Consider the following 17,792-nt stretch of genomic DNA (forward strand, 5'->3'; position numbering starts at 1 on the left):
GGAACCTGGCAGGCTACAGCACATGGGGTCGCAAAGAGTCAGACACGACTTAGCGACTTCACTTTCACTTTCCTTCTAAACATTTTAATAATTAGAATTAGAGTGGGATTTGGGGGGTGGGAATAGCAGGGCTCAGAATTCATCTGCCTCTCCAACATACTTTCTCAGTCTAAAAGGTTTTAGACAGGCACAAGGCCAATTGCTACATCTATTTTTAAAAACTGATTGATTCTATTAACTAAAGTATAATAATAAGAGACACAGAATAGAGACTTTTACCATGTACTCCAGAAAGACACAGAATTAGGGGAAGGCTGCCTACAGCCAGACAGATGAAAGAAGGCAAGTTGATGACAGTAACTTACCTTGAAGTGAGCGCACAGATGACCTTGCTCCACTGCTCCACCACTGCCGGGTGGTGCCTCCAGTTAGCCACCATCTCCTTGGCTGTTTTCCAGTAAGGAGGTGTTGGGAAGCACCGTGTACATGCTAGTAACCAAACCTCAAAGAGAACACCAATCAACTTCTCTGCTAGATTCTCAGCAATGCCACCTTACCAACAAAAAGAAAACATCTTTGGCATACTTATTTGTAAAGCAGAATCTTTAACTCACTGATTTGGGAGAACTGGTCAAAAAATTACAATAACTGCAATGTTAAGTTTTGACTTTCAAATAACCACTTAATAGTAAGAACAAAAAACTACTCTTAGGAGCTCTTATGAAGGAAATCATGAACACATCAACCCATTATCACATGGGAAGTTTTCAAGTGGCCCTGCTGGGTTCTTATGGAAGATCTTAACCTTCCAGTAGTAAGACAGGAGCACACACAGAAGAAGGGAAAGGATGAGTGCCTACAATGAGCGAGTGCTATTAGGTTCTGTGCCACATAGCTCATACACGTGACCTCACATTAATTCTGCAGGGTAGGTTTTTATATCAATAGTATCTATTACCAGTTATCAATTATATCCATTTTGAAGATGAGAAAACAGGTTCTGGAAATTTAAGTAACGTGCCCAAGTTCACACAGCCAATAAGAAAAGGAATCAGAACAAATACCTGAGACTTCCTACCTTCAAACTTTGCTATAAAATGCTTCATGTGTTTGAAAGCCACCTTTAAGGGAGAGGGAGACAAAGAAGGGAGCCAAAGGACTAGTTCTGGTAGGACAAAGCCTCAACCATGAAAACAGAGCTGCTCCTCGGTTCCAAGCCTGGGAACTAAGGAGAACAGCAGCGGTCTGTACTCTGCCTAGCCACAGAAGGCAAACTTTGGATTTCCATACAGAACGAAAAGTTCTAAGGATTTCAAATGAGCAAAAATGAAGTTTCAACAATAATAAGCTCCAGAAAGGGATGGATGGCTTGACTAATGGTGCTGAATCCCTGGCATGGGGATTGTTTAAGAGAGAGGCACGCTACCTATCTGGCTAGCTCATCACCAATCCCAGACAGGGTATTTCTATTACGGAGTCCCTTTCAACACTAAAATTCTTCCTGGACACTGCATTTATGTGAGAGCACAAGCACACTCACATGTGTTAGTAAAAAGAATAAACAGATGAATAAGCAACAAGGGAATTTCGAACTAGAATTGTCAACTTATTGTCTGTGTATACTCTATTGTCTGTGCTCTATTATACAAAGCAAGACATCTTAAAATACACTCTGAACTCATAAAACTGAAGGCTTTTTGATGGCTTGGTAATGAATGACATACTTGTCATACTTCCAAATAGAATACTTTAAGATTTTCTACGTTTCATTTGCTAAACAAAATTTCTGCAAGCCATCAAGTTTTCAGTCTACCTGGATAACTACTTTGCAATCAGGTACATTAGTTGTTTCTTATATAGGCGCTCTGTCCTGATAGACTGAACAAGCTACTGTTGCTGTCATTATCAAACATGTACATTATCAAACACTGAGTCTCTCCTCATACTGGTTTGTCAACTGTAGTGCCAAATTTTAAATCCCTACTGAGTCTACTACTCATTGAGTCTAAAAGTGAACTGTGTTTGGAGCGCAGCAATAAATCAGAAAACATAATTAACAAACCTTGAACAGTTGGTGGCGCTAGAAGTATGTCATTAATCTGCAGAAGAAACAACAATAAGACTTCCCAGGTTTCTCGGGCCATAATGGATGACTCACGGGCCAGTTTTTGAATGGCTTTCAGGACCTGTAAGCATAGTCGGATCTGACTGGAGCCCTGTTCCTGTCTAAAGAAGACAGACAGACATCACTGACAAGCTTAAGGACAGAATGCAACAGTTAAACACAGGCAACTCCCTGACAGCACCAGCAGACAGAACTAGGCACACCCTCTTCAATTCAAAGCTACTTCCTCCTCATGCAGTTTGGTACTCTGGGATCTAAACCTACCACTCCTAAAGAGCTTGAAAAGCTCCCGGGGAGAGGGAGGATACTAGAAAGTGGACTTCACCTCTGGGTTTTCTAAGTCTGAAATGTGCCTGGCACATACAACAGATACTCCATAGGTTTCTGCTGAATGAATGAGTAAATACCCACAGCTACTTCTGCTGCTCACACAGCAGAATGACCTTTGTATTCTTTAAAAAATTTTTAAACATATGTTCACAAGAATTCAGCATGAACTTCATAATGCTCACAATCCCTCTGAAGTTAATGTCTGCTAGAGAAGAGCTTAAAAAATGAAATATCCTAACAGGTCCCCAAAACTAATGGGATACAGAGATAACTTCCTCAGAAATGAGCACCTGCTATCTGTGGCTCTATTTAAAAAAAGGCCACTTAACCCAAAGGTACCCAAGATACTCCCAAAGAAGTTTTATAGCTCTCTTTACTTCACAACACCATTTTTCCCCAACAGTATTATTACATCAGTGTATCAGGGCTAGGGTTGAGGAGGAAGATAAAAGTACAAGCCCCAGCCCTTATTCCCACTGTCCAACATGGATCAACTTAAGATTTTCAAGAATCATAGTAAACCTACTGCACTGGCAAATAGTGAATTGGCTTCCACAGTTCCCATGTGAAGGCCAAGGCAAGTAACTATCATTATTGAAATAAATCTTGAGGCCATGTTTCTACATGACTCATGTCACAAAAAATTCATAAAACATGTCTCTATCAGAGGAGGGAATCTCAGAGCCTCCTTGAGAAATCCAGACAATGAAGTGAGTGCTCTTAGAACTTCCATCACAACCTCAGGATAAAGATTCTCAGATTCTGGGCCACAACCCATAAAATCAAACACTTACACTAGAGCTGCAAGAAAATGACAACCCTAAGTTCCTCCTAAAGAAGCCAGACCTAAAGTGAAATGATGAGACATTCACCTAGGAAAAGACAAGAGTCCCCAAGGACAGGGAGAGGTCCCATGTTCAGTCTGAGGTGAATCCGGACCATGGAAAGCCAAGAGGCTCGAGCTTGTATCTGTTGGTCTGCTACTAAGCAAGAGTAAGAAATACACAATAGCCCCAAACCTCATAGAGCCATGTAAGAGGAAACTCAGAATAAAAAATAAAAATACCACTAGTGGTCCTGGGGGCGACATTCTTACAAGCTAACAATAACACTAGAAACTTTCCAAATGGTAACCCAGGCTTACCTACCATTCCTAGTACTACCTGCCCAGTGCAGAAAAGGAAACATCTGCTCCTTAGGTACTGTGGCATCACTGAGCAGCCTAAATTCAAGAGCAGTGTCCAAGTTTATACAGCTAAGAGAAATAAGGCAATCTTTACTGAAAAACAAATAGAAAGGTCGAAACACCAAAGATGCTCTTTTCCCCCTAATATTTCCAAAAGTAACTTGCGAACTTCAGAAAAACTATTCTAGAACATGAGCTGGTGAACTATGTATGGTATGTGGGTCAAATCTGGCCTGTCATCTGTTTTTGTAAAAAAAAACTTTACTGGAACACAACCATGCTCATTGATTTATATATAGTCTATGGCCACTTCTCTATATCAGTAGAGTTGAATAGTTGAGACAGACACTATGGTATGGCCCACAAAGCCTAAAATATTTACTATACGCCTCTTTACAAAAAAAGTTTGCCGATGACTGCTTTAGAAAAATGCCACACTTTTTAAAGTACAGTATATTCGAGCAGTGAAGACCCTAATCAGTTTTAAATGATGGCTATGTGCTCATTCAGCTATCAGTTCAGTTCAGTTCAGTCACTCAGTCGTGTCCAACTCTTTGCAACCCCATGAATTGCAGCACGCCAGGCCTCCCTGTCCATCACCATCTCCCGGAGTTCACTCAGACTCACGTCCATCGAGTCCGTGATGCCATCCAGCCATCTCATCCTCTGATGTCCCCTTCTCCTCCTGCCCCCAATCCCTCCCAGCATCAGAGTCTTTTCCAATGAGTCAACTCTTCGCATGAGGTGGCCAAAGTACTGGAGTTTCAGCTTTAGCATCATTCCTTCCAAAGAAATCCCAGGGCTTATCTCCTTCAGAATGGACTGGTTGGATCTCCTTGCAGTCCAAGGGACTCTCAAGAGTCTTATCCAACACCACAGTTCAAAAGCATCAATTCTTCGGCGCTCAGCCTTCTTCACGGTCCAACTCTCACATCCATACATGACCACAGGAAAAACCATAGCCTTGACTAGACGGACCTCTGATGGCAAAGTAATGTCTCTGCTTTTGAATATGCTATCTAGGTTGCTCATAACTTTTCTTCCAAGGAATAAGCGTCTTTTAATTTCATGGCTGCAGTCACCATCTGCGATTTTGGAGCCCCCAAAAATAAAGTCTGACACTGTTTCCCCTGTTTCCCCGTCTATTTCCCATGAAGTGATGGGACCGGATGCCATGATCTTCGTTTTCTGAATGTTGAGCTTTAAGCCAACTTTTTCACTCTCCTCTTTCACTTTCATCAAGAGGCTTTTTAGTTCCTCTTCACTTTCTGCCATAAGGGTGGTGTCATCTGCATATCTGAGGTTATTGATATTTCTCCTGGCAATCTTGATTCCAGCTTGTGTTTATTCCAGTCCAGCGTTTCTCATGATGTACTCTGCATATAAGTTATGCACTCCCCCAAATCAAACTGATAGGGAAAAGAGAAAGGCTACACCATTCTGACCTAATCTTCAGCAAAGTGGTAGAGGCTGTTTCCTCTATTTTGAGCGTTAGTTTTCGTAAAAACAATTAAGTAAACTTGATTTTGTGACTATCTGACTCAAAAAACAAAAACAAAAAACTCCCAATAACAGGAGATAAGATCATAACTCCTCATTTTAGCACTGAAAATATTCACTCCCTAAGATACAATTAGCCAGGAGAACTCTAATACTCAGTTCAGTAAGCACCCTCTCAGAATTACACACACTTTTGGGAAAACAAGCTAATTACCAAATAGTAAAATGAACAATTTATACGGTAGTCATGCTTCTCAAAAGAGAAAAGCAAAAGCCTAATTAATATAAATGCAATTGATTTTTCTCATCAATAAAATTAACTTGAGCACTCAGAGTTGGAAGAGTACAAAGAGGAGACAATACTACCCGTGAAACTCTCCCATTTACTAAGAAAAAGCCTAGTAAATTAGTCTCCTAAATGGGATGATAAGAAAGCATTAAAAGTATTATCATTTTAGAAGAATCTGCTTAGCTACAAACAATGTCTTCCTACCACTTACTTTCCACCATTTCCTGTTATAACTTCTATTTGAAATCAATAAATATAAACAACCAGCATTTAATTCACCCAAATGTAACCTAGACAGTGTATTAAAAAGCAAAGACATTACTTTGCCAACAAAGGTCCAAACAGTCAAAGCTATGGTTTATCCAGTAGTCATGTACAGATGTGAGGGTTGGACCATAAAGAAAGCTGAACACTGAAGAATTGATGCATTTGAACCGTGGTGTTAGAGAAGACTTCCCTTGGACAGCAAGGAGATCAAACCAGTCAATTCTAAGGAAATCAATTCCAAACATTCATTGGAAGGACTGAGGCTGAAGCTCCAATACCTTGGCCACCTGAAGCGAAGAGCCGACTCATTGGAGAAGACCCTGATCCTGGAAAAGACCAAAGGTTGGAGGAGAAGGGTGCAGCAGAGGATGAGATAGTTGGATGACATCACCAACTCAATGGACATGAGTTTGAGCAAGTCCTGGGAGACAGTGAAGCCTGGCGTGCTGCAGTTCACAAGGTCACAATGAGTTGGACATGACTGAATGACTACACCACCAGAAGCAGAATTGGGTGGCTGGTGATGGGGTGATAAGATTAAGGGGTTAACAGACATACCTCAATGTACTGCACTTCGTTTTATTGCACTTCACCAATATTGTGGGTTTTTTACAAACTGAAGACTTGTAGCAACCTTACACTGACTGAGCAAGTCTATATGTGCAATTTCCCCCACTGCATTGCTCACTTTGTGTCTCTATGCCACATTTTGGTAATTCTCAAAATATTTTCATTATTATTATATCTTTACAGTGATTTGATGATCAGTGATCTTTGATGTTACTACTGTAATTGTTTTGCGGCACCACAAACCATGCCCATATAAGATGTCAAACTTCACTGATAAATGTGTTCTGACTGCTCCACCAACCAGCCATTTTCCTGCATTCTCTTTCTCCTCAGGCCTCCCTATTCCCTGAGACACAGGAATATTGAAATTAGGCCATTTAATAACCCTAAAATGCCTCTAAGTGTTCAAATGAAAGGAAGAATCATGTCTTTCACTTTAAATCAAAGACTAGAAATAACAAGTACCTACTGTAATAGCACAGGGAACCATATTCAATATCCTATAATAACCTATAATGGAAAAGAATCTGAAAAAGAATGTGTGTGTGTGCACGCACGTGCACAAAACTGAATCACTTTGTTGTATAACAGAATCTAACACGGCACTGTAAAATGGTAGAAATGACTAAGCTTAGTGAGGAAAGCAGGTCAAAAGCCAAGACAGGCTAGAAGCTAGGTCTCCCGCATCAGTAAGCCAAATTGTGAATGCAAAGCAAAAGCTTTTGAAGGAAATTAAAAGTGCTACTCCAGTGAACACACAAATGATAAGAAAAAGAAACAGCCTTCTTACTGATATGAAGAAAGTTTTAGTGTCTGGATAGATCAAACAAACCACAACATTCCCTTAAGCCAAAGCCTAACCCACAGCAAGGCCCTTACTCTCTTCAATTCTGTGAAGGCTGAGAATGGTGAAGAAGCTGCAGAAGAAAGTCTGAAGTGCAGAGGTTGGTTCATGAGGCTGAAGGAAAGAAGCTGTCGCCATTAAAAAAAAAAAAGTGTACATGGGGGTGGGGACAGCAGCAAGGTGAAGCAGCAAGTGCTAATGTAAAAGCTGTAGCAAGTTATCCAGAAGATCTAGCCAAGATAATTAAGGAAGATGAAAGTAGCCACACTAAACAATTGATTTTCAGTGGAGACAAAACCGCCTACAGGCTTCTACTGGAAGAAGATCCCATCTAAGGACTTTCATAGCTAGAGAGAACTCCTGGCTTCAAAAATGCAAAGGACAGGCTGACTCTTGATAGAGGCCTCAAGCAGCTAGTGGCTTCAAGTTGAAGCCAATGCTCATTTACCATTCTGACAATTCTAGGACCCCTAAGAATTATGCTAAATCTACTCTGCCTGCGCCATATAAATGAAACAATAAAGCCTAGATGACAGCAACTAGTTTACAACATGATTTGCTAAATATTTTAAGCCCACTGTTGAGACCTACTACTCAGAAAAAGAGATGCCTTTTAAAATATTACTGCTCATTTACAAAGCACTTGGTCATCCAAGAGCTGTGATGGATGTCACCTGCCATTTCAGCAAACAATTTCAGCAAATAAAGCCACAGTCACTAAAGCTGCTCCCTACAGTACACCCTAGGGGAATTCAGGACAGAGGAAAACAAAATACTGGGCCTACACAGTTAAGATGCATATCAAAGGAATAATTTCAATAAGCTCAACTCTTGCATCTTCCTATACAAAGAAAGGCACTAAAATCATTAACTTGAGATGTCTTTTTTTTGATTAGCAGTAATTTTTCATGTTCTGCTACAGCTTTTTCTTTTTTTCCCAGAAAAACTCCTACATATCCTTGCTCCTTCCTTACCTCTTTGGAACACTCCCTCTGAGCATCTGAGAGGCTATATCCAGGCTATAGTTTTCAGTAAATCCGATGAATAAAATGTAATTCTCAACTTTTAGGCCATGCATTTTTTTTCAGTCAACACTGAGATGTACAATGAGATTAATGTTGCCTGCTAACCTACCATTCATTCTGCTGCCCATGGATGAAGGAGTAATTTGAACTTTCAAGTCCTATTCTTTAAGAAATACATTTGGGTAAGACTATAGCTGCCATAGACAGTGATTTCTCTGATGGCCATTTTCAATTTCAAGTAGAAACTGGAAATCCGGTGGAAAAGATTCATCATTCTAAATGGCATTAAGAATATTTATGATTCATGGGGAAAGGTCAAAATATCAACATTAATAAAAGTCTGGAAGAAGCTGATTCCAATCCTCATGGATGACTCTGAGGGGCTTAAGATTTCAGTGGAGGAAGTGAATGCAGATGTGGCAGAAATAATAAGAGAACTAAAATTAGAAGTGGAACCTGAAGATGGGGCTGAATCGCCGCAATCTCATGATAAAACTTTCATAGATGAGGAGCTGCCTCTTATAGATGAGCAAAGAAAGTGGTTTCTTAAGATGGATCTACTTTTGGTGTAGATGTCATGCACATTATTAAAATGAAAACAAAGGATTTAGAATATTGCATAAATTTAGTTGATAAAGCAGTAGCAGGCTTTGACAGGATTAACTCTAATTTTCAAAGAACCTCTATTGTAGGCAAAATGTTATCAAATAGCACTGCATGTTACAGAGAAATCATTCATGAACTGATGAGTCAATCAATGTGGCAAATGTCACTGTTGTCTTATTTTAAGAAACTGCCACATCCACCTAACCTGATCAGCCAGCAGCCGTCAACATCAAGGTAAGACCCTCCACCGTCAAAAAGGTAACAGTTCACTAAAGGCTCAGATGATAGCACTTTTTAGTAATGCTAGCATTTTTTAATTAAAACCTGTACTTTGTTTTTTTAGACATAATGCTACTGCACACTTATAGACAACAATATAGTATAAACATAACTTTTATACTGGGAAACCGAAAAATGCTTTATTTCAATGTTTGCTTTACTGCAGCAGCCTGGAATCAAACCAGCAATATCTTGAGGTATGTTTGCAAACTTGATCCTATAGATCACAGCACGTAATGAAGATTCTCTTTTTTAATTCAGGTTTTCTAAAGTAATCTTCCTTCTAAATTTAAAAAGCTAAAATTTACAGAGATGATTTTTGGATGATTTACAGTCCCTCATCATCTGACAGACCAATAGTCCAAATCAAAACTTTTCCAGAAGGATAGAAGTCAGCCCTCTTGACCCTTCCAGACATTTTCAAAAAAGAAACACACACACAAACACACACAAATGAAAACAGATTTTTCTCAAAGGAAATCCCTACAAATGGGTAGGCAACTAATGTTTTCCTCTCCATTTTCTATTATTTTCAAAATCCTTTAAAATGACATGTAATTCTTTAAGAATGGGAAAAAATGTTTTAGGTGTAAGTAAGGCAACCCTGTGGATCACAATAAACTGTGGAAAATTCCGAAAGACATGGGAATACCAGACCACCTGAACTGCCTCTTGAGAAACCTATATGCAGGTCAGGAAGCAAGTTAGAATTAGACATGGAAAAACAAACTGGTTCCAAATAGGAAAAGGAGTACGTCAAGGCTATATATTGTCACCCTGCTTATTTAACTTATACGCAGAGTGCATCATGAGAAATGCTGGGCTGGAGGAAGCACAAGCTGGAATCAAGATTGCCGGAAGAAATGTCAACAACCTCAGATATGCAGATGACACCACCCTTATGGCAGAAAGTGAAGAGGAATTAAAAAGCCTCTTGATGAAAGCGAAAGAGGAGAATGAAAAAGTTGGCTTAAAGCTCAACATTCAGAAAATGAAGATCATGGCATCTGGTCCCATCACTTCATGGCAAACAGATGTGGAAACAGTGTCAGACTTTATAATTTTGGGGCTCCAAAATCACTGGAGATGGTGACTGCAGTCATGAAATTAAAAGACTCTTACTCCTTGGAAGGAAGGTTACGACCGACCTAGATAGTATATTAAAAAGCAGAGATAACACTTTGCCAACAAACGTCCATCTACTCAAGGCTATGGCTTTTCCAGTGGTCATGTATGGATGTGAGAGTTGGACTGTGAAGAAAGCTGAGTGCCAAAGAATTGATGCTTTTGAACTGTGGTGTTGGAGAAGACTCTTGAGAGTCCCTTGGACTGCAAGAAGGTCCAACCAGTCCATCCTAAAGATCGGTCCTGGGTGTTCATTGGAAGGACTGATGCTAAAGCTGAAACTCCAATACTCTGGCTACCTCATGCGAAGAGTTGACTCATTGGAAAAGACCCTGATGCTGGGAGGGATTGGGAGCAGGAGGAGAAGGGGACGACAGGGGATGAGATGGCTGGATGGCATCACCAACTCGATGGACATGAGTTTGGGTGAACTCCAGGAGTTGGTGATAGACAGGGAGGCCTGGTGTGCTGTAGTTCATGGTGTCTCAAAGAGTCAGACACGACTGAGTGACTGAACTGAACTGAAGGCAACCGTACATTACAATATTTAAGGTCTCTGTCACAGAAGGTAGGAGAAAAACTCAGTAATAAACTGTCAAAAGTATTCTTTTGGTCTACTACAAATTTGCCCATAATTTCAAATCTGCTTACTTCTATATCTTCATTCTCTCATAAGGTTCATTTTAAGGTACAGGACTTAGTTATTCCTTTAGCTTAAGTTTAGACAAGAATTATGTTAGGCAAAAACAGGTTTTTTTTACTGTAAGGGAAAGGGGTCACAGTATTTTCATACCTAATAGCTATCAGATCTTAGAAGCAAAGCCAAAAGCTGTTAAAATGAAAACACATTGTTAAAAGAGTCCTAGAAAACATTATATAAGCCCATCTCTCTCATTGATATTAACACATTTTTTAACTGAAAAAGACATGAAAATTACTGCTCAAAAGACTAACAATGAAATCAGTTCCTATAATATAAAAAAGTAACAATGATGAATATTTTATTATGATCCGGATAATGGCCAGATAGACTAGTATAGCTTACCTTGGTACAAAAAGATTTTGCAGGTGTTTTAGTATACTTTGAACATATAGATTAGGCTCTTTAATAACTGGCAATGGAATAGAATCTTTCGGTAACACTAAAGCCATAATCCAGTCGGTATATACATCAACACAATATTTTACAGTCTCTCCATCCAGTGGAAGGGTCAGTCCATAGCAAATTACTTCCATGGTCCATTTTACCTAAACAAAAGAAAATATAGATACAGAATTATTACACATCCCTCCCTGTTTATCAGTAGACTGATTTAAAATGTTTACTTATTACCAAAAACCTCTCAATTGAAGTATATTCGTCTCAACATAGATCAGTTTTAGAAAATGCACCTCCCATGTGTAAGACATACTCAGACAACACTCTCTAAGCAAAAGATTTAAGAAAATAAATTATGTGCTTATTTCTAATTATCAAGCCTACATTGGCTTTCACCCCTTAGACATTATTATTGTTTGCTCTGTAAAATAAAAAGTACAGGTCATCTTGGCTTTCCACAGAGATTAGATGCACAGAAATAGAAAATTTTAGATATTTTTCTCCACTTAATTTGCATGTGGGTATGTGTCATTTAGGAAATCATTTACATAAATTTAATCATATTCCATTTTCAGATTATGCAACTTAAACAACAGGAAGGAAGATGAACTGTCCAACTCTTACTGTGTGACTATTTTCATTTGGCAAAGAAAATAATATTTTAAATGGAAGGGCAAGATCAAACACAAGTCAGAAGAGACTGAAGCTGGGTAACATCTTAAAAAGGCACTTGCTGCTAAGTCACTTCAGTCGTGTCCGACTCTGTGAGACCCCATAGACGGCAGCCCACCAGGCTTCCCTGTCCCTGGGATTCTCCAGGCAAGAACACTGGAGTGGGTTGCCACTTCCTTCTCCAATGCGTGAAAGTGAAGTTGCTCAGTCGTGTCCGACTCTTCGCAACCCCATGAATTGCAGCCTATCAGGCTTCTCCTCCGCCCATGGGATTTTCCAGGCAAGAGTACTGGAGTGGGGTGCCACTGCCTTCTCCAAAAAAGGCACTTAGCTACACTAAATGACTTCCAGCCTCCTGACCTGTGAATCATAGGGGTTGAGAGAAATTGTCTAAGAGACTGTTGAACCACTGCCAGCAATTATGAATGAATAAGGTACAATGAGAAGGGGAAAATGGTCCAACTTGCAAAAGAAGATAAAACTATATTCCAGATAATGTAGACTGGAAAGTTTAAGTGAATTCCAGACAAAACTCTGGGACAAATTACTAAGCAGATGATCAGGGAGTACTTATAAAAGGGAAGAAGGGTCAGTGGGAACTAGCCTGCTCAAAAAGACAAGTCATGCCAGACAAGCTTCATTCCTCTATCAAGAGGATTACTATGAAGGCAGCTGATATAAACCTGGTACTGATTTAAAATCAGTTTCTGAGGCACTTTCATAAATATTATCTAACCATCAGAATAACCCATGTGAGAGGGTAAACTATCCTCATTTTAGACATAAGAAAACTGAAGTTTAGCAAATTAAGCTATTTGGCCCAAAGCATCTGCTTCAAAATGCCAGAGCTGAAAACTAGATCCCTGGCCTAGAAATCTAAAGCTATTCTCACCATGCCATTAACAGCTTTCTCTGGCAAAGGGGGATCTGGGCTTTAACAAGTTTGGTCCTTGTGGACAAGATGGAGACAACATATAGTCCAGAAGAAGGTAGAATGGCTGGATTTGTAACTGGTCAAAATAACGTGGGAGACTAGCAGTGGATTACTGTACCAAGATCATTTTGGAAGAAGATGCCCAATGGCATGCCAAAGGCTCTGCCCAGATTTTAACTTAGAGAAAAATGGATTACATGCTGACCATGTGTAGACGTCACAAAACTAAAAAAATAACTAACTTGTAAAACAGAAATTCAGGATTCACAAAGATTTCAGCAGTTTAAAACTAAAGCTGAATGTAACAAGATAAATACATGTACTGAAATATTTAAGCTCAGAACAAAACTACAAAGGTCACAGGTAGAAAATATGTAACAACAGTGTAACAGAAAACAACATGTCACAGCAATTAATAGTAAAAGCAACTATAACAACACAGTGAGGCTATGACAAATGAGGTGGGGAGGGGTGCAGAGCGGGATTAAGCTGAACAAGGCAAAGAATTTTAAAAGAGGCTGCCAAGTTCCTAATTATCAGAGGAAAGACCAAGGAAAAGATATACCTTTGGTGATATCTTCATACAATATCTTCAACAATAGTTCACTTACATAATTTGAGAGGACACTGGATTTAAGAACTATTATTCTCTCATATTCTTTCTAGGGCAGAAAGAGCTGCACTGAACACCACCACCTAATCACATGCCATCTCTTCCCAGGAGAAGGCAGCAAGGAATTACAGATACACCCAGAAGAGAGTGCACCAGGGCAAGTGCTAGTCCTTGGGAGGTCTCTGCCAGGGCACTCTGAGAAGAAAATGCTCTTCAGTATGAAGGGCTTCCCCTTCGGTAGTCCATGGCCTACAGAAGGTAAATAAACTGCCTCCTGAGCTATAATCTTCAGTCTCTCTAGAATGGTCCTATACCTGGATTAAGTCTAATCTCTCCTTCAGGAGAAATCAGAACATAAGTGAAAAGGGATGGGCAGGTTAAGTCCAACTTAAAGCAACTTAACTTTAATGCCCAGTCCCCTGAACCCAAGAACAGAGGACCAGCTCCAGGCCAAGCCACTCCAAAAACTCCTCATCTTTAGGGACAGCAAACATGACCCCCATTCCAACCACTTGGGCTCACAGCCATACAGATTAAACTGCTCTGCAGAACTCTCAAACTTATAAGTCAGGATGGAGACAGCAGGAGAGCCTCAGGCTCAATGCACACGGGCAGCCTGAAAACCACACAAAACAGGCCTTTGGTTAGAGGTCTTTTAGAGGTAAAAACAAAGACCTTCCAAACACAGCCTCTGAAGAAAAATCTGAAGACTGAGCCTAGAACTTGGGGAAAGGGCCTGACGTCCAGACATCCAAGTCTGCTCAGCACACAGCTCAGGTGGAGGAGAATTGGGTCTGAGAAGGCAATGGCAACCCACTCCAGTACTCTTGCCTGGAAAATCCCATGGATGGAGGAGCCTGGTGGGCTGCAGTCCATGGGGTCGCTAGGAGTCAGACACGACTGAGTGACTTCACTTTCACTTTTCACTTTCACACACTGGAGAAGGAAATGGCAACCCACTCCAGTGTTCTTGCCTGGAGAATCCCAGGGATGGGGGAGACTGGTGGGCTGCCGTCTATGGGGTCGCACAGAGTTGGACACGACGGAAGCAACTTAGCAGCAGCAGGAAGTCCCAACAGCACAATGGAACAATCTATTCCTTGAACTCCCACAAACTCTGAGCTCTAAGCCACAACCCATATAAGTTCAAACTGAGAAGTCACACTCCACTGAGCAGAAATCCATTTTAAAAGTGTGTGTTAGCTGCTCAGCTGTGTCAGACTCTTTGAGACCCTATGGACTGTAGCCTGCCAGGCTACTCTGTCCACAGGATTCTCCAGGCAAGAATACTAGAGTGGGTTGCCATTCCCTCCTGCAGGGGATCTTCCCGACCCAGGGATTGAACCTGGGTCTCCTGCATTGCAGGCACATTCTTCACTGTCTGAGCCACCAGGGAAGCCCATAAAATGTTAAATAGATTATGCAGTAACAAACATACTTTCACATAGTAGAATGAAATGAAGAAACACTTACTTCTTTGTCAGTTTTTAACAAACTCTCACTCCCAGCCACTGAAGGGGTACCTAAGGCCTGCCCGAGAGGATGAACCACCGCGTTTGCCACCTCTCGCCCAACGCTCTCTGGATAGCTGTGCAGCACACTGGTGTGGCCCTGGTCATTCTGAATCACCAAATGCAGCGACCTCCACTCAGAGTACATCGTGCCGCTAAAGGACTATCCAAATGGCACCTGAAAAGACAAAAGAGAATTCCACGTCAGATTATACTGCTGGAAGCTAATAAAAATAAGTAAAATACATATTTACCCTACATAGCACAATAAAGCAGCTGCCTTAAGATGACTGAGGGGAAAAAAAAAAAACCACCTAAATGTTTTGAGGATGTTCTCAATAGCCTCTTGGTGAGATCAGGTAGGAGAGGCAGACCTTGGGAAGCAGCTGTCTGAGCACCTCCCCAAAAGAGCCTTCAGAAGCCCAGAGGAGAGCTGGAGCAGATGGCCACAGTGCAAAGGGATAAAATAATCAGATCTGGGGCACTCACGGCATGAGGGAACCCTCCTCATTCCATGTTCCAGAATGGAAAAAGATGGAAGAAGGGTATGCTCCAAGTAGAAAAGGGAGACAAAGGAAAGGGTTTACTCCAAGCCCCAGATTTTTCAAGTCAACAGTTTCCAAGTACCTATTACATGCTAGAAACAGTCTCCTGCAATTTCCCACCACTGCCCTTAAATCAGACATAAAATTATTTGAGAACATTTCTTTCTCTACAGCAGTGGCATACCCTCTTCTGGTAATGGAACACCTGGAACTCAGTATTCTTCAGAAAATCTATTAAGACCTGCCACTTATTGAGCATATATTACCTACTGCTCATGAAAGCATCACAACTCTGTGAAAATTAAGTCACGTTATCCCTATTTCACAGATGAAAAAACTGAGGCATAGAGAGGTGTGCTGCTTCTCTGAGGCTTAAGAACTATAATATGATAGAGCTGGGTTTTGAGTCCCATCTGTTGCACTCCATGGACCATGCTCTTAACCGGAGTATGTACTGCCCCTCTCTAGCCTATAGATTCTCCATGACATAGACTGCTTTTCCCAATGCTGTATATTCTCTGTGAAATGATATCTAAGTCTACTATACAAATAAAAAATTCTAGCCACAGAAAACGTTATTTATATGATTACAATGTAAATATTATAATCACAAATGCCACATTCATGAAGCAAATCAAGGATGATTGGTCCTTTCCAAATCATTTCTGTAAACTTTCATTTTCTACTTGCTCTGAAATCTGTTGGCCCAACCAGCAGAGTTTAAGGGTACATTTAAACTTTAAAAAGTTCCATCCCTTAAGATAGTTTTTCTTCAAATGGGTAGCTTTGTTTAATTTTATCTTAGAAAACCTCATTCCAGCTCAACAAGTACCAGTGTTTTTCAAGAGGATATGGCCTGCCTCTGGACAAGAGTCCCTGAAAACACAAAGGCAGAAGGGATGAATCAGCATCAAACAAGGTACCTACAATGTGAAGGATGGGTGGATGTGAGACTCTATTAAAATTGCCTCAGTCTCCTTAGGATTTATAAGGAACCCCCGACAAGGGTATCCTGGTGTCCCCCCACCCCCCAGCTGCCCTAAAACAACTCTCTCAAAACTGGAAGGGAAAAAAGGGGAAACTCTGATAGGGTGCCATTCCCATCAGAGGACAACTTATACCCACACATTTTTTTCTCACCTTTTAAAATAAGCATATACACACATAAATACATATACATATAGTACACAGTATAATATACATACACACACTATAATCTCTTACCTAAATGCACAGGAACATTATACTACAGGGTTTTTTGTTTTAGTGTGATTTTTCACCCTTTTCGTTTGTTTGCCTTCATTCCCTATCCAAGTAATTCGCTTCCCAGAATAGATAATCCATTTAAACAGCCTAACACTTCCTCTTGTATTTTGCTCAATCATATTAAAATAATTTATATACATGCAAAGCTAGGAACTATATACTTTTTCCTGTATCTTTTTCCTATTCACCAGTACCTCACAAATATACTTCTTTCTAATGACAGATTCTTTTTCATGACTATGTACTATTCCACGATATGGCATAATTTATTCAACTAATCTCCTAATAATGTTTTTTTTAGGAGGAAAAAACTAATATATTTACTTCATTTCCCATTTTTTTGTAATAAATATAATACTCCTAATATGTTTACTTCATTTCCCATTTTTTTGTCACTAGGAAATAATAATGCAAGAAATAGGCTTGCTTATATATCTTTAATCAGTGGCCTTTAAATTTCTACAAGAGAAACTACTGGGTCAAAGAGTATATGTATTTTTAATGTTATCAGATCTTGTCAGCTCACTTCTCCAAAAGCTGTAATAACTCCCATTCACATTAGGAATGGATGAGAGCTTTTCCATCTTCTCACTCTCAATCTTTTGCCAAGAATCGGATTTACTTATGTATTTATTTGCCAGTTTGGAGGTATGAAATGAAATTTCACTATTCTAGCCAAATATATTTTTATTTTACACCTTCTTGTTTTCAGTCTGCCTTAGATGATCTCTCCCTCCTATCCTCCATATCAGTGCTTTCCAAAACGTGGGTCATAAAATAAATGTAATAGATAATACTTTTTAATTATATGGAATAGAATATACAACAAAGGCACCATACACAGTAAAGGTAAGCAAAGTTCTGTGAAATCTTGTTTCATTTTTTTATATATGCGTATGTTCTGGGTCACAATATAAAATACATAAAATATTTATTGTGGGTCTAGGTCCAAAAGTTTAAAAACATAACCCTAAAATGTATATGTAGTCTACTAGATTTCCAAGAA

General features: G+C 39.9%; 1 protein-coding gene across 4 annotated transcripts in view; it reads right to left on the reverse strand.

Annotated features, from left to right (window-relative positions):
* Positions 1-17,792, reverse strand: part of RALGAPB (Ral GTPase activating protein non-catalytic subunit beta) — a 93,853-nt gene that overhangs the window by 63,245 nt on the left and 12,816 nt on the right. For all 4 annotated transcript variants that reach the window (XM_040248339.1, XM_040248336.1, XM_040248338.1 and 1 more), the window contains exons 2-5: positions 14,938-15,153; positions 11,192-11,394; positions 2,063-2,226; positions 366-552 (exon numbers count right to left, since the gene is read on the reverse strand). In XM_040248339.1, the coding sequence (XP_040104273.1) occupies positions 366-552; positions 2,063-2,226; positions 11,192-11,394; positions 14,938-15,123 (740 nt within the window). In that variant the 5' untranslated portion in view covers positions 15,124-15,153. The remainder of the gene's footprint in view (positions 1-365; positions 553-2,062; positions 2,227-11,191; positions 11,395-14,937; positions 15,154-17,792) is intronic.

Source organism: Oryx dammah, unplaced genomic scaffold (assembly GCF_014754425.2).
Source record: "Oryx dammah isolate SB20612 unplaced genomic scaffold, SCBI_Odam_1.1 HiC_scaffold_10, whole genome shotgun sequence".
Lineage (NCBI taxonomy): Eukaryota > Metazoa > Chordata > Mammalia > Artiodactyla > Bovidae > Oryx > Oryx dammah.